Source organism: Cavia porcellus, unplaced genomic scaffold (genome assembly GCF_034190915.1).
Source record: "Cavia porcellus strain 051 isolate PalLab524CR breed Dunkin Hartley unplaced genomic scaffold, mCavPor4.1 scaffold_6, whole genome shotgun sequence".
In the NCBI taxonomy this organism is placed as follows: domain Eukaryota; kingdom Metazoa; phylum Chordata; class Mammalia; order Rodentia; family Caviidae; genus Cavia; species Cavia porcellus.
Window position 1 is genome coordinate 74,591,005 of NW_026947489.1, and position 25,513 is coordinate 74,616,517.

The window sequence follows — 25,513 nt, forward strand, 5'->3', positions numbered from 1 at the left end:
TAACAGGCTCCCTCAGTTTGCAGAATGTGGGAGCTTCCAGTTTCCTTGCAGAACTCAGCAGTGTGCAGCATGGTTCAGTTTCACGGGGAGGGTCAGGTATGACAGGAGACAGCCTATGGTGGATCCAGATGTGTGCAGGTGTACCTGCCCCAGCAGTGAGAATCTCCCGTGGAGTCCTCAGCCGTCCACTTGCAGACAGGGGCAGCAGCCGGGACAGGAGATAATCTGCCCAGGGCTGCACTGCAGTTGTGAGTGCCACAGACCAGTGATGTTTTCTACATGTCATGTGGTGGCATCGCCCCTGCTTCCTCAGAGCCGCCTGCTCCTTAGGATTGACTGCCAAACTGAAATGCCTTTTCTCCCAAACAGGGAGCTTGTGGACTCGTTTAGGATCTACACCCAAGACCAAAGAGAAGAGCATGAAGAAAGTGGACCCTAGGGCAACTGGCATGGAGGAAGATGACTCTGAGCTGCAAAGGGCGTGGGGGGCTCTGATTAAGGAGAAAGAACAGTCTCGCCAAAAGAAGAGCCGGTTAGATAACTTACCATCTCTCCAGATTGAAGTTAGTCGGGAAAGCAGCTCTGGTTCAGAGGCAGAATCCTGATGTCCCCAGTGCGGCAGCTGCCCTAACGCGATACTCTTACACAGGGCGGGGTGCGGCAGGAGCCTCCCCTGCTGGAGTGGTCCCACCTGTTCCTGCTCACTCGGTCTCCCTCAGCTCTTGCTGTTTCAGCAGGACATCCTAAGGATGTGACCAGTTTGGAAGGGCACCTCTCTTGTGCTGCAGTTATAGTGCTGAGCTCTGGATTCTTTTCCCACTACCCCATAAGCTTTATCCTTTGAGAAAAAGGCAGCCCTCCAGATTTTATAGACATTTTTCTTAATATTTTTAACATTGTGTCTTTTAAAAGAAATGTTTTACACAGTTCATCCAAAGAACAGAGAACTGAACTTCTCACTATTGCCTTGGCCCTGTCAGCTGTTACCAGCACCCTTTTCCCAAGAAAAGTCAATTCCCAGGTGCTTACCGGACAGACTGCGAGGGGGAAGAGGAGGGAAGCCGCCAGCTCGCCCTTCCAGGATCCTGGTGTGAGGGCGACTGTCTCGGACCTGGCCTCAGAGGTGTACCAGTGCTGGCAGGTAGCTACCAGATGCAGCAACAATCGCGCTTCCGTCCTCCCTTGGGGTTTCTGTTGGGGACTCTCATGCTGGCTGTCAGCTTGATGTGAAGGTCACGTTCAGTGCTGTGGGGTTTTTAGGAATAAAAAGACTGTGACTGACGGATATGGGGTTGATTTTTGTGCTAGGGTTGGGGTCATGGGTTAATGATGAACAATTTTTAAGTCTGTACGTATTGTGTTTAAAATTATTAATGATCTTAAAGTTTTAAATTTTTAATTTTTATATGTGGCAGTTCTTCCTGTTGGCTATAGGAGCAACTCAAGTGGTGTCTTCTTTTGTGCTGTTAAATATATATTATATACTTTGGAAGATGGTAAAGAGAGGAGTCTCATTATTTTAAAGGACCCTAACTGTATGGTCTATTTGTTGTTTATAGTGTTCAATATGCTGTTTGGCCACTGTAGGAAAAAAAAACCCATCTGAGATGGGACCTTGTTTATTATCACTTTAGAAGTAAAGATAATTTATTCTTTTTGTCTCCAAGTTGTGACTGAAGACCTCTTCAAAACTAGCAAATAATATTTTCAGAAATGTTTTGTTTAAACTCTTTTAGATTATTTTACCATGAAAAGGAGGTTGTTTTTTGTTTTTTATTTTGTCTTAACATCTGATTTTTATCTCACAGTACTTAATTCTGTAGTCTTTTGTAGGCTTTAAAATAATGTTTCATTTCAGTTCATGAGCACTTGGGAGTTAGAGGTGCTAGTAAGCTTTTGTCACTGTGTGATGTCACATTCTTCACCCTCCGGACTGTTTTCCACCAGAGCAGCCTAGAGCCCTTGCTGGTGACTGAGCTGATGGTGTATTAATAGTTGGTTGCACTGTGGTGCAAATGAATGCGTGCAAAGCAGTGTTGTTCACTAAGAAAATCAAGGGTTGAGACCTGAGGGCTGTAATGAAAACCACATTGCAGCATATTTTAACCTACCTGCCCCATGCTGTGTTTCGGGTTCCCAGGATACTAGAAAAGAGGTGACACTGGTTTCTCAGCCAGCTAAAACCTGCCCCTGACAGTTCTAAGTGCTTTTTGCCCTGTGAAGCACATGGCTCAGAGCTAGGTTCTTAGGTTGAGGCTCAGGGGTTGTTAGGGTGAAAGGTGCAAGGACCTGAGAGTTAAGAGGCCCTATGCCACCTGGCTCTACTGCATGGACCTGGGCCTTGGTTTCCCAGCTGGAAATTGGTGGGATGGGACTGAGCTAGTTATGTTGGCTCATCTCAGTGGTGTTTTACTCTTCCCACAGCTGTGAGTACAGTGGACTGGCCAGCACACCTTTCTGCTGCAAGTGGCCAAAGAGTCAAGAAGACAGCTGAGGGCAGGCATGAGGTTGTGGGCAGGATCCATCCCTGAGCTGTTACAGTGTGGTTTTCCTGAGGGGTTAGTGGCCATAGTCTCCCCAGCACTCAGGAATTGTCCTTTGTAGGCTTCTCTTTTTGTTTCCCAATCACGAAGCCGACCCTCATACTAGAGAGCAGAGAAGACTGTAGAAGCTGGGTGACATGCAGTCACAGCTGGGTCTTTGGTCTAATCGTGAAAACCATGAGAAAACACAGAACTCAAAGAAGTAGCTCTGGGATTGTATTTCCTGAAGTGGTCCTCCTTCCTCCCCTCTCTCTCTGGTCCGCACTCAGCCACTTGTGTCTTGCAGCATCTTGAGCATGCCCTGCATAGCTACTTTGTCCCTGAGTTAGGAGTGAGGGGACAGTCAGACAGCTTGACAAGCCGCTCAGCGAGCTTGCACCCCAGGTGTTTTCTGTGTGGCAGCCAGTAGGGCTGCACACTCTGTACCCTTCCGCTCATCCTGGCAGGTAGGAGATTTTAAATACAATCGTGCTGCTTGATAATAATTGCAGATACCTCATCTCTGTTTCCCTTCTCTCTTAGGAGAGTCCAGGTACACAGGAGAACTTGGAGAAGCCCATCACAAGACATCAGCCCCCCCCCCCCCCCGGTGTACTCTGGTCTGTGAATCTCTGCCTGCTCCCTCTGCCCCATTCTCTCTTTCTAGTCTGCTCCACTGCTGGGATGAATTTTTGTTGGCATTTCATTGAGTGATGGCTTGTTTGTATAGTGTAAAATTCATGTCATAGTGTACATGTCAGTGGGTTTTAGTGTGTTTACCAAGTTGTGCAACCATCACCATAAGCAGTTTTCAAGCATTTTATTGGCAGAATCATCAGGAGTCATTATTTCTTTCTAGCCCTTGGCAATTATTCTTTTTGTCTGTGGCCTTGTCTTTGGTGGATATTTGATAGAACTGGAGTCACGTACTGTATATTTGTGACTTCTTTCACTTCGAACATTTTTAAGGTTCATCCATGTTGGAATATCTGCACTTTATTTTTTTAAGTTGTAGAATAATATTCCATTGTGTATGCCACATTGCATAGACCATGTTTTATCTATTAATCAGCTAATGAACATTTAGGTTGTTTCATTTTTAATTATTTTGAATACTTTTTTATGGACGTTTATATACTTGTGGATATATGTCTTCTTGTCCCTGCCCCTTGGTTTTGTTTGAGAACTGTGGCAGTTTCCTTGCTTCAGCCTTCTGATTGCTGGGATTGCAGACTTGTACCACCATGCTTGGCATTTTCTTGGGTTTATACTGAGGAGTGGAGTTGCTAGATCACATGTAACTCTTTTTCAATTAGACCTTGGGCTTTGCACATACTAGGCAAGGATTCTTGGGCTATGTCCTTAGCCCTTTTAAAAAATTTTGATAGTGTCTCCAGTAAGTTCCTCAGAATGGTCTTGGACTTTTGATCTTTCTGTCTCAGCCTCCTGAGCTGCTGGGATTATAGGCTTATGCCTGCATGACCAGCTGCTAAGGGTCTGTTTAATCCTTTGGGAAGTTGCGGAGCTGATTTAGCTGTATTGGTTTACATTCCTGTTAGCAGTGCATGAGGTTCCAGAGTTTCCTCACATCTTCAGGAACACTGTTTTAAAAATGGGAACTGGTGCCTTTGGTTTTGATTTGTACTTCCTTAATGGCAGGTGACGGGCATCTTTTCTTTTTTTTTTTTTTTTTTGATGGGCATCTTTTCATGCGCTTCCGGATGAACTTTTAAAAATGTCAGTCTGATCTTTTTATTCCTCTGCTTGAAACTTTTCCTGACCTTCTTTATTTCCTTTGGAATAAATCCAAGCTCTTCTGTTAGCTTATGAAAGCTGATTGTGATCTAGACTCTTGGGCCTGTTCTCCCCCGCCTTCTCTGCTTGCTAAGTTCCGGATCTATCTTTTTGGGGGGTGGGGGTGGGGGATGGGGTTACCGGGTATCAAATCCAGGGCTGTTGCACTGACCTTTATCTTTAGTCCTTTAAAATTTTTAAAAATTTTTAAAAAATTTGAGATGGGTCTTGCTAACTTGAGAAATTGTCCAAACTGGGCTTGAACTTGTGATCCTCTTGCTTTATCTCCCAAAGTACTGGGATTGCAGGTGTGCACTGAACTGTCTGGCTCCCTGGATCTGTCTCAATCTCAGCAGTCTTCCAGACCCAACAGAGCACATGCTCCCAGTGACATACTTTCCCAGGCCCTGTCCCCTGTCACTCAGCCTTGAGCTCTCAGGGGCCTCTTAAGAAGCAGTCCTCAATTTCCAGAGGCAAGGTATGGGTTCCTTCTGTGTTTGTTCCACTGCTGACACAAAGGAATTCTACTGATGTAACATCAGTGCCTGAGATAAAGCTGTGTGCAATCAAAATTCCTCGTGGCAACCCCAAGGCAGGCACTATAGTGAAGGGGAGCATCACACAGTCGGTCACAGTCATCTCCTGTCTGTGGGAGCAGACACTTTGGCTCTCAGTGGGCACAGGTGGGGTGGTTGGCCTGCAGTTGGTCTTGTACAAAGCTCACTTCACTGTAGCTGTTACAACTTCTCTTTTGAGGAGCTTAGAGGTTTAGACTATGGAAGCAGCCAAGAAACAGACTTGCCAAGGATTTCCTGCCGACGTGGGCTCATTGAGGGAAAGGGGAAGCTGGAATGTCCCAGGCAACTTGGAATTGTTTTTTGTTTGTTTTTTAAATAACTTTTCAGACTGACACCACTGTGTCTGACTAAGTGAAGTATGTGTATTGTCAAATATACTGTATTCACCAACCCAGCACCTCCATGCTGGACTGGAACCTCCTAGCCTTTATTTGTCTGTTTTGCTAGACTGGAAGCTCCGTGAGAGCAGGGTCATGACCATTACTTACGTTCATTGGGGTTTTCCCACACCTTTACCCAGGCCTGGCATCTGGTCCTCCCTAAATGTTTATGGAATTTGTAAATCTCCAGCCTCAGAATTGCTTCATCTGAAGCCCTCGGATCATTGCGGTTCTTTCTCTGCCATCTACTGTGGGAGATGACTCCAGTGACTCCCTTTGAATCCAAAACAGTTGCTGTGACTTGATTACTTGGAGACTCATTTCCTTATACTGGTATATAAAAGACTGGCTAGGGTATTGCTTTCTCTCTTCAATTGGCTCTGAGCACTGCAAGTAAGGCTAGCCGAGGTGCTAATGTGCAAAATCTGTAGCCATCAGACAGTCCTGTTTCTTCCCTGGTGCTCTCCACATTACTGGATTGAGCTCTCAGAGATGTTAGAGCAAACAGCTCCGGGAATGTCAACTGGGTACCAGCCTCAAGATAAGAGGTTATTATTCCCCAGGGCACAAGAGTTTGCATATCAAAAACACAAACAATAGCCCCCCCAAAACAATTCCACTGCTGCCTTAATTAGATTCTGTAAATTGATCCTTCTGCATATCTTTATCTCTGCAAATTACCGAGATGCCATTCTTGCACCTGGCTAGCCAGCTCAATTTACTCAGTAATCCCTGAGATCTTCACTATCACTCATCCATGAGCCACTCCCCTTTGTTCACAAGAGAATAAATGCTGGGAGAGGCCTAGGATCGAGGCCTTTGTCCTCATGTCCTCATGGGAATTGGACTTAGGACCCCTTGGCTGCCCGTAATTTAGAAGATGTCTTGTTGTCTTTACTCTCGCTGTGGGTTGGATTGGTAATGGTAGATTGGAATTAACTTGCTAGGATTCCAATGACGTCTCGAAGCGATTATAAATATAACCTTTTGGATTGTGAGGAAAACTAGAAAGAGGATTACAATACTTGGGTGACTGAACTTGATATTTGGGTTTACAATAATCTACATTTAATGTCTTTTTTTCCTATTTTCCTTCTAGCCTGTGAGCTCCTAATGAGCAGGTGTCTTCATGTTTTCTTTGTATCCTTGCAGCAGGTAGTGTGCTTCGGGTGTTTGGGAAGTGATTGAATCATGGTAACTGAGGCCTACTTTTGCACAAATCTGATTCTAGATGAGATCCCAGTCCCACAAAAGGACACTGTGCTTATATAAGGTAAAGCGCTCAGGTTGGTCTCAGTAAGCATCCAGTGTTGATGACTGTGACATGCTCTATAAAGAATATGCTAGCAGGTCACACAGATGGTCCTGAGTATTTTGTTAGAAAAGCACTCATCTGCCCCATGATAGGAAGGAAAGAAGCTGGTGGGAATGTGCGAGGTCCCAAGAGAGACTGCCTAGGCTCTGGTCCTTGTGGAATGGAAAATGACTGCAGTCTGAGGTGTGTGACAAGAAACCGCTCATTCCCAGCAGTACCTCTCTGTCCGAAAGCAGTGTCCCTCGGGCTTCCCAGGTGGAGCCTTGTCCAGGAGTGGGAAATGCTCACGTGCACTTCCGGTCAGCACCAGCAGCGAGTGACAGTAAGCTTTGCATATTAGTAGTTACTGCTTCAATAAGTTTGACGTGTAAGTATTTGCTTTAAACTCCTTATAACAAGAGTGAAGTTAGCGCTAAGAGGAGAGCATGCTTTTGGTAATCTTGGGAATAGCACATTTGCTCTGAGGCAGATCACTGCTGTGTCGTTTGACCCACAACAAAGGTGGAACTTTTCTTAAATACTTGTAAAATAAATCTTAGGAAAGAAAAGTACTGTACATTTTTTCCCCCAATGAAATTCTATGAATGTTTCCTAGAACTTTGTTCCTGCTTCAAAATCTGTTTTAAATAGTTCAGAGGCATTGAAGTGGGATTTCATGTACTATAAATAAAACACTAGGGTAAGGGTGGCATGTAGCTTCCCACAGTCACTACCCTGCTCGGAAATTCTGATCTGTGTGAGCAGTCCCCAAGGCCTCCTCTGGATGCCTGCATGGTTAGGTGTTGAGTCTGTGTGTCACCTCAGCCCAGGACCGGAGGGGGTTAGTACAGGCAAGAGGCCTTTATCATCACCTCTTTTCCTTGGGTGGCCGCAGATCCTGTGATATGTCCCTCTTTCTCCTTATGGACAAGAGCTTCTCAGAGGGTCCTTTAGTCTTTGGGAAAGAACTAGGATGAGAGCCGGAGCTGGAGCTGGAGTATGAAGAATTCATCCTCCCTCACATGCTTAGGGGGGAAGGGCAACATCCCTGCCTCTGGACCTCAGCTTTGCACTCTGTCAAACGAAGGGCTCCACTGAGCTGACGCCTGTTTTCCTCCTAGGGCTGGAGTGTGTCTGAGGACCTCTGCTGCCTTCACCAGGGCAGGAGGGAGGCGGGTCCAGTGCAGCTCTTCCCCTCCCAGCCCCCATTACACGAGGACAAGCAATCCCTGTTGGCCCTCCTGACGCCCTCCTGACCAGCACACCCACACCCATACCCACACACACCAGTCAGTCTTTTAGGGCCGGCAGCCCAGGGTATGAGTACGAGGGCTGCCATGTCAGTGTCACACTTAGGAGGCATTCTCGCAGGGCTGGAGCCTGAGAGGCAGACCACAGTGCCAGGATGGCAGAGGCCCTCAGCCAGGCTTGCTCACTGCCGTTCCTCTGTGTATGCACATGAGCCTTGCACCACCATTCCTGCTGAGTTAGAGCCAGGCCCTACCCTTCTCACTGCTTTTAACTTTATTTCTTAAAAGCCTCGTCTCCCAGATACAGCCGGGTTGTGAGTTTGAGCTTCGCCATTTGAATTTGGAGGGGATGCAGTCTAGTCCACAGCACCAGTTCCAACAGAATGCCAGTCTGTGTCTGTGGAGTGAATGCTCCTGTTTGCTGAGACAAGGTCTAGCTATGTAGCTCCGGTGGCTTGAGACACTTGTCCTCTCCCAGTTTCCACTCTCCGAGTGTCAGGGTAAGAGGTGTGCACCACCATATGTGGCTTGGGTTTGTTTTAAGCTGAATCTAAAGGTGGGAGGGTTTGTAGTGTTCCAGTCATGGTTCCCAGGGAGAAAAACTTGAGTCCTACGCTGCCACTACTGTCTGTCTGGCTTTGGCAAAGCACTTTCCCTGTCTCTGGGCACCAGCAGCTGCATCCGTAAGTTGGACCCCCTCAGATGGAGGCCTGCACACAGAGCCTGGGCTTGCTTGTGTCTGGGCTCCCTGCTGAGTGCTCAGTGGTAGTGGGCCCCACTGCTCTGCCCTGTGTGCCCCGCAGCACTCAGTCTTCTGGGTTGACTCTGCCTGTGTCCTGAGGCTGGGTAACATGGTGTCATGTCTTGTTTCTGACTGATACCCCAGACTGCAGATCCATCTTGTGTCCCACACCTCCACCCTGATCATCGTGCAAAGGGCAAAGAACACATCACCACATTTTATTTTACCTCTCAAGCTCTCCTTCCTTTCCTCCCTTGTCCCTTGTTTTTCTTTGCCCTCTGAGCCATGAACAGTTTGGGAAAGATTGCATGTGCCCTGCCCCTTGACCCCTATGGTGCTTGTTAGTGCATATTCCTAAGAACAAGGCATCCACTCACGTGTCCACGGTGCAGTCCCCACATTATGCGAAGATACAATCTCAGGTCAGTGCAGTGCAGTGATGTGTGCTTCAGGCTTCAGCTTAACCAGCTGTTGAGTATGATAGACCAGTCCTTTCCGGTCTACAGTCCAGCATCAAGTGCTGCCCTCTCATTGGTCTCCTTTGATCTGGGGCAGCTCCTCCGCCTTTCTTTACTGCTCATGAGGTTGATGTTTCTGAAAAGTACAGACCAGCTGATGTAGGTTGTCCTTCAAGTTGGCCCCTTAACATTTGCTTAAAGTGAAACAAACTAGGATGCCTCTTTCCTATTTCCTTTAAGTATATAATTTGCTGGACACTCAGCCTTCTATTAGATAGCAAAACCTGGCCATAGTGTGGAGACCTTGGTTCCGTGTGTGGGAAAACTGTTAGCATTACGTTGCTTGGAGAGCCCCTCTGCATGCCCCAGACGAGCTTGGATTACCACATCTTGGATACAGAATGCGTCCAAAACAAAAATAGAAAAAGGCCTTGGTCCCTGTCTGAATCCAGTCACTGCGCCTGCCTGACCTCCTCAGGTGCCTGAAAGTTCATGCTCCAAATACAAGCTTGCTTCCCACAGGCTTCTCATGTGAGCGGCAGTCTGTGTCCCAGCCTGTCCTCGCAAGGACGTGCTGTCACTTTGGGCTGCCCTCTTCCCTTCTGGGCCAGTGCTGGGAGAGGAGTCCTGTGTCACCCTGGGAGCTCAGGATGCACTGGGGAGGCCAGGTACTGAGCCCTGGAGGGTGGGGAGGTGATAGGTGGGAGGCTGCAGGCCCTCATGCTGCCTGTGATGAGGTTAAAACCTAGGGATGGTCTGCATCAGGATATGGCAGGAAAATCGTCAGGCCTGAAACTTGGTTTTTCAGCTGTTTACTTTCTCTGTTGGCTATGTACAGGGGAAAATGGTGAATTGTAATATATCGAACCATGTAAAATCTAGTCATGGGTATTTTGTGAGACCAAAATAGGTAAAGTAAAAGTGTATGCAGTGTCATCAACTCATCACAGGACTTTGGCCAAGTGAGCTTTCAGTGTGGAAAAAATAATAAAGCATAAAATCAACCCCATTGTCTACTCTGTGTTAATGCAGTGACATTTCAGAATGCTCTCAGGGCTACAGGAGGACACCCTGTCTTTCTGAATTTAAATCAAGATTATGCTGGGCATGGTGGCCCAGTCCTGTAATCTCAGCACTGAGGCTGAGGAGGACAATCGCTGCGAGTTTGAGGCCAGCCTGGGCTACATAGTGAGTTCAAGCTGTCCTGAACTGCATAGCGAAACTATCTAAAAAAAAGATTAAACAGCGTCTGAAGCTCAGTGTGTTGGTCGCACTAGTGCTATTTTAAGGACTCAGCAGCCACATGTGACTCATGGCTGCTAGGCTGGATAGTGCAGTCTCGACAGAGCTCTGTGAGATCTTGGTCCCTGAGCTTGGCTGCTTGGGAGCAGTGGTGGCAAGAGCCACAAGGGTGAGTTTGAGAGCTGAGGAATTTGGCCCTTGTCCTGCCTGTGGCTGTCCGTGGTCAGTCTGGAAGGCCCAGCTGGCCTGTGGGCAAGTGTCCTGAAGTACTTACAGCAGTGTGTCTATCTGGCTTGGTAGCTCAGAGCCTTGTGAGAGCAAGCTCGGTGTCAGGATGCTGGAGCTAGGTTTTGAAGAAGATTCAGCCATGGTTAGATGGAGGCAGTGATTCCAACCAGCACGTTGGATCTTTCCACTCATCCGGTCTCCCATAGGCCAGGCCTTGGGTGCAGGGGCAGATAAGAGGAGCCCACTTTCTATGGGAAAGGAGCCCCCATCTCATTGTTGAGGCACCTGCCACTCATGACCCTGAGCCAGGACCGAGCTGTGCTGTCTAGCAGTGAGTCCTGAAGCAGGACAGGGACCCAGCACTCATTCACGTGGATAGAGACCTTGGGCTTGGTCACTGTTCCTTACCAGTGGTGTGCACCTCCAAGGATACCCAGAATGTGGCCCTTGGCTCACCATTCCACAAAAGCAAGTGATGCAGCAGGACTGATAGCTGTCTAAGCCCTGTCACCGAGCTCCCAGCTGCTGAGGTGGTCGTGTGGCTAGCTGCACAGGCGGGAGTGGCTGGGTCCCTTTGAAAGTGCCTGTCTGCCTGTTGGTCCTTGCCTGTGTGTGCACTTCTGTCCCCGCCTCCTGGCCACCTCAGCTAAAGAGGGGAAGCTGAATAATTGGCCAGGCCCCGTCAGCTCATACATACCTGCCTCTGCCTGGCCTAGGATGTGGCTCTTGCACACGCTGCTCTGCATTTCCAGTAAGTAAGCCTCCCTCTCTGCCTTGCAGGCCATTGTGCTCTCAGTGCCAGTTGGATGTCTGTAGAAAGCCTCTGTCATTGTCTGATGGAGCTCAGGCCCAGAGGTCAGAGACTGCAGGAGCTTCCCCAGGAACCTCCCTCGCTGGTCCATTGGATCTTCTGCTCCCTGGGAAGTGTCAGATCTCTGAGGTTCTGTGCTGACTGCAGCCTCCAGCACTCTGCCAGCCTCCTCTGCAGGCAGGTCCTCTGTGAGTGTGGCAGCTTACACGGCCCTGCTACACCCAGCAGAGCACCAGTCTGCCGCAGAGCAGGTGTGAGCATTGGCAGAGACTGGGGGCAAGGGTGGGGGAACAGCTTCCTGTTCCTGCAGCCTTGGCAGGGAGGGGCACACAGCTCCTGCTGCCTGGGGTCCCATTCTGGTCTTCCCCTCCTCACGCCCCCAAGACAGCATGCTCAGGTGAGCTAGTGACTGCTCTGGGCCTGGGATTGGGTAATCCTACCCGCTGCTCTGGGCAGCTTACAGAGATCTCCACCTGGTCAAAAGCTTGGCAGGAAAATTGGTAGACATCAGATGCAGGAGTAAAAAGGCTCTTGGGAGCCAGCATTCTCCCCAAAGCACAGTTGGGCCAGTGAGCGCCAGTGTGTGAGGAAGCTGAGTCCATGGGAAGAGATGCAGGATTTGGGCCAGGTCACTTGGAAGTAGGCCAAAATCTGCCTAGGTCCCAAAGCTAGCCTACATTTGGGGACAGATTTTGATGCATGATATTTCAAAACCATCAAAACAGTTATCATGGAAACAGCAAAATTTGGTCAAACTTCCTGTGCGTTTTACAACTTAGATTCATCTTTATTTTCCTTACATACTGGGTGTGAGCAGCTCTTACCTTTTTATGCCTTATGGTTTTGATGCCCCATCTCCAGTATCTGGAGGTGGTGCTAAAACTGGATTCTGGGCCAGCCCCTCTCAGCACAGAGGAGGTGACTGAGGTCCAAAGAGGGACAGAGACTGTCCTGAGTAATAAGCAAGGGCCCAGGCCCCTGTCCTCCTCCCAGCTCGGAAATTCAGCTTGTGACACTGACCTTGGCACCACCACTCTGCTCTGGACTCCTCATCTGTGTCTCCTGCAGCCCCTTGGATGACCGACCATCCGTCACCTCCACACTTCTCAGCAGATGATATTTATTAAATCACTTCTGAGGTCCAGGATTGCTGAGGCCTTCTGGGGCCTTCTAACTTGAAAGCAGAGAGCAAGATGGAGCTGCTCTGCACTGCGTCCGCTTCGGTGCTGCCTGCATCACGGCACGGGGGAGGAGTGGGCTCAGCAGCTCAGTCTGGGGGGAGAAGTGCTGTACTGGTCCTGTTTGCCACTGTGCGGACCGAGGCTTGGCAGTGGGCCGGTCCTGGAGCACTTCGTGGAGGAGGTGAGGCTGGCACTGCTGTTTGAAAGCTGGCAGGAATCTGATGAGGAAAGGAGATGCCTGAGACCATGAGCCTAGGCCAGGGGTCCCACACCCCAGGCCTGGCTGGGGGTCCCCCAGACCGGGGCAAATCCAAGACTCCCTGGCCTAGCTCTGACCTGCTTCTCCCAGGCCTAGCCCCTGTGTCTGTGCCCCTGTCTCTTACCATGAGAGCAGATGAGAAAATGTTCTAGAAATTTTGAAGAGTCAGGTAAGGATGCACAGACTGGAGCTGCCCAGCACCCGGCCCCAGCCCTGCTGCCCTCTGAAGGTCAGAGCTGAGCTCCGGCCCATTCTGTGGCCACAGCAGCTTACTTCTCCCTCCTGGGCGTCTGAGGCAGAGTCTGCCTTGCTTATGGGAAGGGAACTGAGCTGTTGACCCTCGAAACCCACAAGGTGAAGAAGGAGGAACCAGAGTTCAGGACCTTCTGTTCTGGTGCCACCAACTCGGGCTGAGGTCCCAGGCCCTGCCAGGGTATGGTTTCTACCTGTGCCAAGCTCTACACTTGCATCCAAGTGTGTGCAAGAAAGCCCTGGTTTTAGGTGGACATGGTGACCATGGCAGTAATCCCAGCACTTTGAGAGGCTGAGGCAGAAAGATTCCAATTTGAGTCTATCCTGGGCAATTTGGCAACACCTTGTCTCAAAAAACAAAACAAAACAATGTAAAGCAAAACAAAACAAAACAAACGAGGATGGGGGATGGAGCTCAGTGCAAAGTCTTGGGTTCAGCCCCCAGTGTCCCCCCCCAAAAAAAAAGAAAGAAAAGGGAGGGAAGGTGAGAGGGAAAGGAAAGGAGAAAAAAGGGAGAGAGAGAGAGAGTGCCCTGGTCCTCTGATAGTGAGGACTGTGATGTCTTGGGACTGGTGAGAAAGAAGTGCTTTCTGGGGTGAGAAACGGAAGAGCAAAGGCCTGGGTACGTGAGAAAGATGGAGGGTGAGGTGCTGGGGGGCAGAGGATAGTCTGCTCTGGCATTGCCTGCGCCTTCCCAGGGGATGGCTGGGCCCTGGTGGTGAGGGCACGTGCCTGTCCCGGGGGTGGTTACAAAGGGGGCTGCACACACACGAACCTCTCTCCTGGTGGAGGAAGCCTCCAGGCCCTGAGGCACAGCAGGAAGGGTGCTCCAGGCAGAGGGCCCCAGTGGGGCATCCAAGGGGGCGGTATCCAGGGCAAGTCATGTGGGTAGTGTGAGCCCAACAGCTAAGAGCGTCTTGGGAAACTGGCTTGCAGGTGTGTGTGTGTGTGTGTGTGTGTGTGTGTGTGTGTAGGGCGTACGGAGGGCACATCTCTATGACATATGTGAAGCATCTGGGGTATAGGATTGTGGAGCATGTGGTCCATGGTGGGGGGTTGTGGGTGTGCATGGTATGTGTTGGGTGTGCACAGTATACAGGGTGTGTATGGCATAGACGTGTGTATGGGGCACCTGTGGTATGTGCAGTGTAGCACGTGGTGTGTATGGGGTGTATTGGGTACCAGGTATGGGTGGTGAGCATGGATGTAAATGAGGTGTGCATGGCGGGTGTGTGTTTATCAGCATCCATGGGGTGTGTGTGGCATACGGTGTGTATGGGGTGTGTAGGGACCCCTGTGTGGCCAGGCCTGAGAGACCCGCGGTGGCAGGTGCAAGGAGTTTGGAAGGCCCGGAGTGGCAGGATGACACTTGGATTTCCCACAAGGGCCAGGAGATGCCACAGAAGGTCTTGTCAGGGTAGTGGCAGTCAGACATGGAACGTAGAATCCAGGAGAGGGGATGCAGGGAGGCCAGTGAGAGGCCACTGCAGAGACCAGTCCAGAGGTGTCGAGAGAGAGTGGGGAGGAGAGGCACCCACAGAAAGACTCGGAGGAAAACTGGGGCGCCCATGAGTGCTTAGTGAAATGCCTGGTACACAGTAACAAGCTGGTGGCCCCTTCTGTTGTTAGGTAGCCTGGGGCGGGTGGGGCAGGCAGTCTCCATGCTGCAAGGTCTGGGCTGAGATGATGAGCTGTGAGCTCGAGACCGTGGGCAGGACTGAGGCGTGGGCTGAGGACGTGGTGTGCGAGCTGCTCTCAGGGCAGCCTCTCTGTAGAGGATTCTGAGCCGTGACCCACCCAGGGCCTTTCTGGGTGTTCTGGGCTGAGGGTCTGAACCCTTGAGTCTGTACCCAGCCAGCTCCCGCCATAGGTTTGGCAAAAGTTCATTGGAAGTAGGGATGACTGTTGTACTACAAAAATGTGCATTTAAAAGGCACAGTGAAGAAGGAGAGGCTGTGGGGGCCGAGGGAGAGCAGGTGGCTAGGCAGACAGGATGAGGGGTGACTGACTCAGTGGCCCACATGGCTGGAGACAGCCGAGGAGCAGCAATGTGGGTTGTGTGGTGATAGACACTGCTTATCAGGCCTCTTGTGACAGGCTGTGAGCAGGCTTGTGGTGAAGGACCACAAGGCTCGGAAAGAATGTGACAGACCCTCGTCTGCGGTTACCATTCCCTGACTCTGACGGCAGCTTTCGCACTATGAGCCTCTGCGCAGCAGCCCCTGGGTGGGCCTCACGCTGCAGGTGCAGACGCTGGAGCAAGGTGACAGCCCCAGGTCCTTCGGTGACTGCGGCACAGTCAGGATTCAAGCCCTGGACTGCCCACCTGTGTTATTTTCCGATTCTTCCTGGGCAGCGTGGGACCTCAGGGACCCAAGCAAAACCAAAATGTCAGGGTCCCAGCAGGACCAAGTGGACCAAGCCTGGAAGTCCCCAGGAACCAGCTGGCTCTGGGGAAACTCAGCCAAACATGGTGAATCCCATGGCTACCCCACACCCCACACACCGACACATATGCTCCTGTGCCCTAAAAGTGCTCTGCCCTGACCTGATTTCCAGTCCAAAGCAGGGCATTCAGGGTAGGCTGTAAGATGCACTGACGCCAAACCTGTCACGCATTGGCCACCAAGCCAGGTCCTGAGAGACTGTGAGAGAGGCAGACACCCAGTCTTCACCCCTGTGGGATCCCTGCCCGGTGAAGGGGACAGTTATAGTCCCAAGTCAGCAAGGAGGACAGTGACGTCAACTCGGACAGTGTAAGTGCGGTAGTCAAGGCCCCAGGTGGACAGAGCGTCCCAGTGGAGTCTGGAGGTCAGGAAGGCATGTCCTGGTAAGGACGTGGAGGAGGCTCTAGACCTTCCTAGGGCGGAGCACTTCAGCTGTGGGTGGGAAGATGGCTTCCGTGCGCCCTTTTAGACTTTCTCTGGCTGGGATGCCAATTAAATAGAGACAAGGCAGATGAACAGGATAAAAATAGAGTCAGATGAAAACAGGGTTAGATAAAGTTGCTTGTGGAGCATCCTGAGCTACAGAAAGGGTGTCAGGCATGGTGGTGAACCTTTGGAATATCAGCTTCTTGGAAGTCTTAGGCGAATTGCAAATTCGAGGTCAGATTGGGCAATTTAGTGAGACTCTGTCTCAAATAAAATAAAAAGGGTTCAATACACACACACACACACACACACACACACACACACCGCTGGGGTTTAAGGTAGGAGTCCAGGATGCAGCAGAGCAAGGAGGAGTTGACTGTCCAGGTCTGCAGATAATGGCTCCCAGGTAATAAAAACGATCTTTTCCCGTAAGTTACTAATGCAGGTTTCCTTTATTGATGTATATTTCTCTTGCTACAGGTAGCTTTTTAGAGTTACTTATATGCTCAGTTTCTTAGAAGAAGTCTGTTTTGGTGTGGCACTTCTGGTCTCCTACAGTTATGTTTTGGGGTGGTGTGCACTGAACCCTGTAGTAGTGCACATTACATTGGGCCATGGAGAGGGTTCTAATCCATTCATCAGATTCCCGAAGGAGGAGGGACTCATGGGCAGGGTAAGTTTGTTCATTAAGTGTTCTTGTGAAGAGGATCCCCAGGGAAATTTTGTTTCTGTTTTAATTGACAGAACCAGTTGTGCTTTACCAGAATACTTTCTTTTTCCAATTTTGTGGACGCTGTGAAAGACACTGACTGATTGTTTTTATCTCTATCTTTGGCTTCAAGGAAGCCTAGTTTGTGGGCTGGGACTGTAGTTCAGGAATAGAGCACCTGCCTGGCGTGAGTGAGTTCCAGGCTTTGATCCCAGCACCACAAAAGTATGCACGCATGTACTGTTTACCATGTGCTGATGCTGTGTGCGGAGCCCAAAGGGCCTGTAACAGAAAGCACCAGCATTCTTCAGCACAGAGACAGGCTAGCGGCTGACCTCCTTCCTGGTGTGACTGCGTCTGTCCCTTTTCTAATTAAAAAAAATTTTGACTTTTTGGGAGTGGAGGTTGCTGGAGAACGAAAGCCTCAAGGAGGCTCATCAGCGCTGTACGCTGAGCTCTGCTTCCAGCTCCTAGGTCTTTTTAAACCATCAATTCCTTCCTTCTTCTTTTTCCTGACCCATACCTTAAATAACTTTTATTTCATTGTATTGTGTGTTTATATGAGTCGGCACACATTCTGGTCTTCATCCACCAGATCAGGCACTGCTCAGCCTCTGGTTCTTCCTCAAAGTCAAAATGACTGAGAGAAGTGAAACATTCTGGGTTGATTCAGAACGAGAAGGCAGGCGTAACATGGGTGGCTGTGCAGCTAGAGACGCGGTCACTGACGAGGGCTTCCCTCACCAGCAGCAACAGGGGAACCAGGGTGTTGTTTTTTTGAAACATGTTTTTTACTGCAATAAATCTTTAAAAAAATTAAATATTCACCATGTGGGGGGTTTACAACTCATAGCTTGTATTCATATCAAGAAACAGAACATTAACACCTTGGTAATGCACTCCTAGGCTCGAGGGGACCCACTTTCCAAGGGTCCCCTTCTGTCTCTCTTAAATGGAAGCTTTCTTTCCCCCAGTAAATATTTCCTGCGCTTAAAAAGAAAGAAAGAAGAAAGACACTGTCTCTTCAGCCTCCCCAACCACTAACCCCAAGGACATCTAATAGCATAGATTATTTTGTTGTTTTATGCTTTGTATAAACGCTGTATTTTGCCGTGTGTACTCTTCAGTTCCTGGAGTCTTCGCTCAGCACTCTATGAGGTCTGCTCCTTATCATGGATTATTTTCACTGCTGTGTCCTGTAGTGCAAACACCATGATTTATTATCCATCATTTCCGCTGTGGATCTGTGTTGTTGCAGTCTGGGGCTACTGTGTTGTGAGGATGTGTCTTTCATGACTATGTGAACACAGTTCTGTTGGGTTTGTGTCTAACAGTAAAATTCCTCAGTTATATTGCTAGAGGTTTCTCAGTTTACTGATTTTTTTAAAATAAAAGATCTTCTTCACTGTAAATTTTCTATTTCATTGAAGTGTTTTCATCTTTATTCCTTCCTGCAATTTCTTTGTGTTCTTTTAGATTTATTATATGTGCGTATTCAAACCTAGAAGTCTTAATATCTTTAATAAATATCTTTCCCAAACATTTTGGTATTTGTTATGCACTTTCCCATGATCTTTGGTCATAAAATACTCAAGAGGTTTCACAGTCGTCTGAGGGAGGTTGGCTGTGTGGCCAGTCCTTACCTATAAAATGGCTAACAAGGTACTTTTATCCCATGGGCACATGGACAAAGTTTTGTTTCTGTTTCTGCTTTTGTTCTGAGACAGGATCTCGCTATGTAGTTCAGACTGGCCGGGGACTCACAGAGATCCTCCCGCCTGACTCTCCCAGGGCTGGGGCAGAGGCGCTGCACCGCGCACGGCTTTTTCTTTGAGTTTGATCTGCTCTTCCTTTAGCTTCTTGCAGTAGAAGCTTAAATGACTGATTTTTAGCTTTCCTTTTCTAACATATTCATAGAGGGCTACACATTTCCTCTGAGCTCTCCTTTAACTGAGTTCTTTCTGTTCAAGTGTCTTAGAATTTCTACTGTGACTTTATTTTTGATCTTGGGTTATTTAAAAGTTCACTCTCTAATTTCCAAGAAGTTCATAGTTTCCTGGCTTTACTTTTGTTATTTATTTTATTTTATTTATTTATTTTTTAATACTGGGGATCATACTTATGACCTCACACTTGCCAGGTAGGCACTTATGTTGCTGAGCTAAATCCCCAGCCCTTGTTATTAATTTTAATTCTACTGTGGCCAGAGAACATTTTCTGAGTTATTTTAATCCACTGATATTCCTAGATGCTTGCTTTGTGATTCACCATATATATAGCAACTTTTGGCAAATGGTTCACTTGTATTGGAAAAAATGTTTATATTACGTTGTTGGGTGCCATGTTCTGTATGTCAAGTAAGTCAGGCTGGTTGATTGCATTGTTTAGCTCTTCTATGTTCTTAGTGACTCGTGTGTTTTTATAGCAAATCTAAAGGATCTGTTAGTGTTAAGGTGTTTCACTTTGGTTGTCATGTTTTGTATACTGAACTTATATCAGTGGGTTTTTATTTTATTTATTTATTTTTGGTACTGGGAATTGAACTCACAACCTTGTGCTTGTCAGACAGGTGCTGTGCCCCTGAGCTATGTCCCTGGTCCTAAATCAGTCCATTTTTTAAAATCAGTTCATTTTTGATGCTATATTTTGAAGTGATGTTATTTGGTACCTGAAGATTAAAAATCATTGTCTTCCACGTGAATTAAAAACAACACGTGTATATGTATAAACTTCTCTGCCTTATATTTTAGAATGCAACATATTTTTAAACCTATTCTTTGTAAAATGATTTTGATTTATTCTTAGAATTGTTACTAAATGAAAAGATATTAAATAAAAATATTAACTAAAAAATATTTCCACTAATTTCAACAGAAAAATTGTGATGCATTCCATCCCACCCAAGACATCCAAATAATTATTATTAGTAGATAAATATATTATCTTGACCAATAAAATGCATTTATACAAATAAAATCAATAACTTGAATATGAAATCACAATTTGCTTGTAAAAATTTATTGTACAACACATCTGTAATCCCACACTCTGGAGACTGAGGCAAAAAGATTACTGTGAGTTCAAGGCCAGTCTGGGCTACAAAGTGAGTTCAAGACAAGCCTGAACTGCTTAGTGAAATCCTGTTTCAAAAAAACAAAACAAAACAAAAAAAACAATATTGTTCACAAGTTAATTGTTCTTGTTAAAAGAGGAAGATTGAATGTGACAGTGGGTAGCAGAAGAGTTTGTAAAGGTCTATTTTCTTTTCTCTACTGTTTCTTCAACTTTAGGAATCCATGGCTATTTTTACATTCAAGCAAATTGTTAGAACACAGAAAAATACTTTGAAGGCAAAATAAATACTAAACCTGAAACATCCTTCTTAGCTTTGTGCAGCGGCAGTATTGTAGCCAGTAAGATTCATCCAAAGTGTGACTGTTGCTGGTTGAAATCTCTTTCTCTTTCTTCCTTTCTTCTTTCTTTGTTTCTGATACAGGGTCTCACTATATACTTCAGGCTAACTTTGAACTCACTGTGTAGCCCAGGCTGGGTTTAGACTCATAGAGAACCTCCTGCCTCAGCCTCCAAACTCTGAGATTATAGGTGTGCACTATCACACTCAGCTGAAAGCATTTTAAAATGCATAGAGAGAGCTGTAGATTCAAAGAGGGTGCCACCTCTGTCAGCCCTTCCACTTGGTGCACAGGCAGAGGGGGTGGCAGGGCGGGATCTCAGGGGGAGTCAGAGTCCCCAGTTTTTGGGGTGCAAGGTGGGGTGGGTATGTGGCCAGCGGATGTGGGCAGACTGAGGGCGCGTTGCCTGGAGTCCGCACCCCAAGCAGAGGATCACAAACCTGTGCCACCACACTGGCATTACAATATCATTCTGTAGGGTATGTCTATTTAGTGTAGAGATGAAGCAGTTACTTATTTATTTATTTTTTATCGGTACCGGGTTCGAACTCACGACCATGCGCTTGCAAGGCAGGCACTTATGCCGCTGAACTAAATCCCCAGCCCTATGAAGCAGTTATTATACCGTAAACAAAGGACTGTGTCCCAAAAGCATTTCAGTCAGATATGGGCCACCATGGCCGCATTAACTGGACAGTAATTGAACAGATGTGAACAGAACTTTGTCTTGCTTTTTCCCATGTGGTCAATGGTTAGATCGTGGTCAGATTGCAGGTGGTCATATTGTGCTTTGAAAGAGTCTTTTTTAAAAAAATTTTATTTAGGGGCTGGGGATTTAGCTCAGCGGCATAAGCTCCTGCCTTGCGAGCAGGCAGTCGTGAGTTCGATCCCCGGTACCGATAAAAAGGAAAAAGACAAAAAAAAAAAAAATTATTTAAAGAAAGACTAAACAAAACAGAAAATAGGTAGAAATAATACATATGTTCAGAAAAAAAAATGAATAGTAAGAAATCACGAGCTGATGTTTACATATTGATGTTTACAAATAGTTGTTCAAGGTACAAAAATGGAACATATAAAGTGGGAATTCAAACAGTGAGACTGCAAACAGTTCTGTTCAACTGTCCAACAAAAACTTAGAAATATGGTTGTCAATCCTATACACTTAAACATACATGCAGTTATCCATATCTTCATTTATGTTGAGATTAAATAAACTAAAGCAAGTTAAAAATCATTCTGAACAAAGAATAATAGTATTGCTGGATTTCACATCATGACACTCTGAAAAAGTCTTTTTAGCTGGATGTGGTGGCGCACATCTGTGAGCCTATTTCTGGGGAGGCTGAGACGGGAGGACACAGTGAGTTGAGGCCAGCTTGGCCTATGCAGTGAGTTCAAGGCCAGCCTGAACTGCGTAGTGAGACCTTGTTTCAAAAAACCAAAAAATTAAAAAATCTTTTTAGGAGGTGGTGTAGAGTGTATTCAAAGGAACAAGTCATAAGGGAGAAAGTCCAGGAAACAAAGCTGTCCTATTGTTTATAGCCAGCCTTTGCTGTAGGTTAGTGGAGTAGAACTGAGGCCCAAATGCACATAAGAATTCTGAGTTTCAGAATTATGAGGATCAGATAAGCTATTCACAAAGGCAGGGGTGTAGCTCAGTAGTAGAATGTGTTTCAAATATATGAAGAAAAGACTAAAATTCAGGGTTAAGAAATGCAACAATGAAAAACTGGAGACAGCGTGAGTGAATAAATAAAAAAATCGTGAGTGGGTTGGCAGGACACAAAACTTAAAAGTCATAAAGGAAAGCCAATTTGCACACAAATGTAGAGGTGGGGAAAATATATATAAATTAAACAGCAAAAAGTAAAAAGCAGTATCTGGAATACATGACTAATTTCTCTATTTATGGGGCTAGAGATTTAGCTCAGTGGCACAAGTGCCTGCCTGGCAAGCACGAGGTCGTGAGTTCAATTCCCGGGACCACCCCCAGAAAATAAATAAATAAAGGTGTTTACAAGTAAGAAAAATAAACACGTGTTCATAAAAATGGATAATGTATATGAATAAGCAGTAAATAAATTTATAAAACATATGACTTCACTCATAATTTAAAAATAGATATTTTTTGTTTATTTTTGTATTTTGGTACTGGGGGTCAAACATGGGACTACAGGCATACTAGGTATATACTCTACCACTGAACCACACATCTGCCCTGAAGAAGAATTTTGGAACAAAGTGATGAGATATACTTTTAAAACAAAGATGTGGTCCTCGGGAATGCGCAATGTGGTATGCACAACAGTTTGGGTGACATTTTGGGGAAGAAATTAATTCCCTAATCTCTTATGGAAGTATAAATTGGTGTGGCCTTTTTGGGCAGCAACTCATCGACCTAAATTTCCTACCACAATTTTTTTTTTGTGATGCTGAGGTGTGAACCCAGTACCTCACACAATGCTTCCCTCACAATTTTTGTTAAGAATTTTCATGTGTTGGGGGCTGGGGATTTAGCTCAGCAGCATAAGCGCCTGCCTTGCAAGCAGGCAGTCATGAGTTTGATCCCTGGTACCGATAAAAATGAAAAAGACAAAAAAAAAAAAAAAAAAAAGAATTTTCATGTGGAACTGGGGATTTAGCTCAGTGGTATAAACACCTGCCTGGCAAGCACAAGGTTGTGAGTTTGATCCTTGATACGAAATAAAAATTTCATGTGCACAGACCTGATAAATTATACACTGGGCAGCTAGGGTTTACAAATGTGAATCTTTAAAAATATTTGTTCTGTCACACCCATCAGTCATCTTAAATTTTGATATATTTAAAAGTAAATCGATGTGTTGCTTACATAGCAGTTACGTCATAATCAGGAACTAACAGTAGTAACAATGAGAATGGAAATGAGAACGGGAGACCCAGAGATGAGCGGGGGCGGTTAGTCGGTATGGGATTTAAACAGCACCATGGTGTGCATGGTGTGTTCTGCACATCCTCCCACTCCTTGCGGTGGAAGGTACTGAGGTGCTGCAAACACACACACACACACACACACACGCACACACACACACACACACACACACACACGAGAGACAGCGAGAGAGCAGGGGTCAGCTAAGCAGGCTCCTCAGTGTGCTGACAGCAGGTGGAGGGGTCCATGGTGAATGTCTGCATCCCTGCATGTGGGAGGCTGGGACAGGAGCATCAGCATGAGTCTGAGTCCAGTGTGCCTTACACAGTGAGTTCAAGGTCAGCCTGAGCTACAAAGTCAGAGCCTGGGTCAACCCGCCCACGGGCACACAGAAACACACACACACACACACACACACACACACACACACACACACACAGTGAAGTGAAGTGAATTGCAGACATCAGTATGATTTACCCTTAAACGTTTCAGTACAGATATCAAGAGAAGTTCAAAATTTGTGTGTAGTTCTTTTACGTTTTGGGTAAAATTCACCTACAATGAAATGCATAAGTTTAAATGAACAAAGGCACAAATATTTGTAACTCAAACTGCCAAGATATAGGATATTCTTACCACTTCAGATTTGTAGGTCTTTCCCGTGCTGACCTCTACCCCGCCCCACGCAGTCACTGTCTTTCTCACTACCGGTATACAGTACGCACTCTTTTTCTCTACAGTACTGGGGATTAGACCCACGGCATTTGCACTGGACTACAACCCTAGAGCTTTTATTTTGTATTTTGAGACAGAATCTCACTAAGTCATTAGGTTGCCCAGGTTGGGCCAGTAGGTACTTATTTTTTATACCAGCAATCAAATTCATGACCTCATGGTGCCCGGCAGGTGCTTATGCCGCTGATCCAAATCCCTGGCCCCAGTAGATACTTTTTCTTCACTGGGCTTGAGTTTTGAGCATCACCTAGAGTGCTGTGCACATCAGGCCATTCTTTTTCCTCCTGAGCAGTGTATCCTGCTGGAGGAACGTCCACAGCTTCTCCATGGTCCCACTGGTGGGTGTTCATGATGTTTCCAGTTTGGGGCAGAAACCAGTGACACTGCCACAAGCCACCCTGGAGCAGAGGTTTTTGAGAACGTCAGTTTTCTCTCGGTCACTTGGAAGCACATACGTATCTCTCTGCCAGGAACACAGAATCCGGGTTCACCTTGTTATGGGTCACAGAAGTGCATGGACAGCAGGGGCAGTGTGTGAGCCCAGCACTGGGCAGGCAGGAGGATCACCTGGGTGGCCTCTCAGAGGAGAGAGCCTGCCACCGGAGGAGCTGGACTAAGGAGGGGTTCAGAGGCTCTGAGGCAGACACACTGGCATCCAGTTCTCTTCCCCTGGGGAAAAAACGTCCTTGGGGAGCTCAATTTTCTTATCTGTGAAACAGGTACAATGACCCCGCAAGACCTGATGGAATAGTGGGAGGTACATCCCAGCCCCGGCTTCATGAATGTGTCTTGGTTTATACAATTCCTCTTCTGCCCATAGGCCTGGCACCCCTGGGGGCCTTCAATGTGGACGTGACCAGGCCCTGGGTCACCCGGGAGGGAGGTGCGCCTTTCGTGCTCAGCTCGCTTCTGCACCAAGATCCCAGCACCAACCAGACCTGGTGAGTGGGGCCCCGCAGGTGGGAGGGCGAGCACTGAGGGGGCCTCTGAGATATACCCCAGAGGAGGCCTTGGCATCCTACCAGCACAATATGGGCAGAAATGCCCCTCGCTCTTACAGGAATGGGCAGGACAGGGAGACGGCAAGAGAGAGGCTGTTGGCCCCGGGGGTGGGGGGCAGAGCTGTCCTCGGGGTCCCTGGTCCTCTCCTTCCTCAGGCCTTCTCTGCACCACTGCCCCGGGGAGGGGAACTTAAAAAATGATTTTAAAGTTCGCAAAGGCTGTTTTGTTACTTATAGGCTATGTGCTTAATATTGAAAATTTGGAAAGTCACAAAAAAAATTGAAATAGGCCTGAAGTTGGCGGTTTTTTTTTTTTGTTTTTGTCTTTTTCCTTTTTATCGGTACCGGGGATTGAACTCACCGACTGCCTGCTTGCAAGGCAGGCGCTTATGCCGCTGAGCTAAATCCCCAGCCCCTAAGTTGGCGGTTTTAAGGGGCAGCTGCATTTCTGGAGTCTCTGTCCAGGGGTGACCTCACCCTGCACTTGCTGGGCAGCATTAACAGGACCTCTGCCAGGAGCCCCAGTTTCTCTTCTTACCAGGGAGGTGGTGACTTACTTACCCCACAGGGTTGTCGCAAAAACTGAGATAACACATCTGCTGGGCTTTGTGTAGTTTCTGGCCAAATTAAGGCTAATAAACACTAACTGATGTTTTAAAAATATCCTCTTCACTGGCCTAGCATGCATGAGGCCTTTGGTTCAATCTGCAGCACTGCAAAAACGTAAATGAATCTATAAAAAAAATGACAATATCATCTGTATCCACCCATTAGATGACCAAAAAAAAAAAAAAAAAAAAAAGTAAACCTGTCGGTTCCACACTGGTAAGGGATGCAGTGAAGCAGTCTGTGTGCAGGCATGTGGGGACTCGGCTGT

General features: G+C 47.2%; 2 protein-coding genes and 1 long non-coding RNA gene across 7 annotated transcripts in view; 2 read left to right on the forward strand and 1 right to left on the reverse strand.

Annotated features, from left to right (window-relative positions):
* Ncbp3 (nuclear cap binding subunit 3) overlaps positions 1–10,023 on the forward strand; it is a 35,535-nt gene extending 25,512 nt beyond the window's left edge. For 3 of the 4 annotated variants that reach the window (XM_063251020.1, XM_003469652.5, XM_063251021.1), the window contains one exon: positions 370–1,285. In XM_063251020.1, coding sequence (XP_063107090.1) covers positions 370–605 — 236 coding nt within the window. In that variant the 3' untranslated portion in view covers positions 606–1,285. Of the gene's footprint in view, positions 1–369 lie in introns of all 4 variants that reach the window. The other variant, XM_063251022.1, reaches the window with a different exon arrangement.
* Positions 9,020–13,010, reverse strand: LOC134476493 (uncharacterized). Its single transcript, XR_010048199.1, has 4 exons — positions 12,864–13,010; positions 12,320–12,698; positions 11,186–11,405; positions 9,020–9,154 (listed from the first exon to the last, which is right to left on the reverse strand). It is a non-coding gene; the product is annotated as an uncharacterized LOC134476493 (long non-coding RNA).
* The window catches only part of Itgae (integrin subunit alpha E), a 57,211-nt gene continuing 41,871 nt past the window's right edge, over positions 10,174–25,513 (forward strand). Inside the window, exons 1-2 of one of the 2 annotated variants that reach the window (XM_063251018.1) lie at positions 10,174–11,239; positions 24,456–24,576. In XM_063251018.1, the coding sequence (XP_063107088.1) occupies positions 11,206–11,239; positions 24,456–24,576 (155 nt within the window). In that variant the 5' untranslated portion in view covers positions 10,174–11,205. The remainder of the gene's footprint in view (positions 11,240–24,455; positions 24,577–25,513) is intronic. The other variant, XM_013152276.3, reaches the window with a different exon arrangement.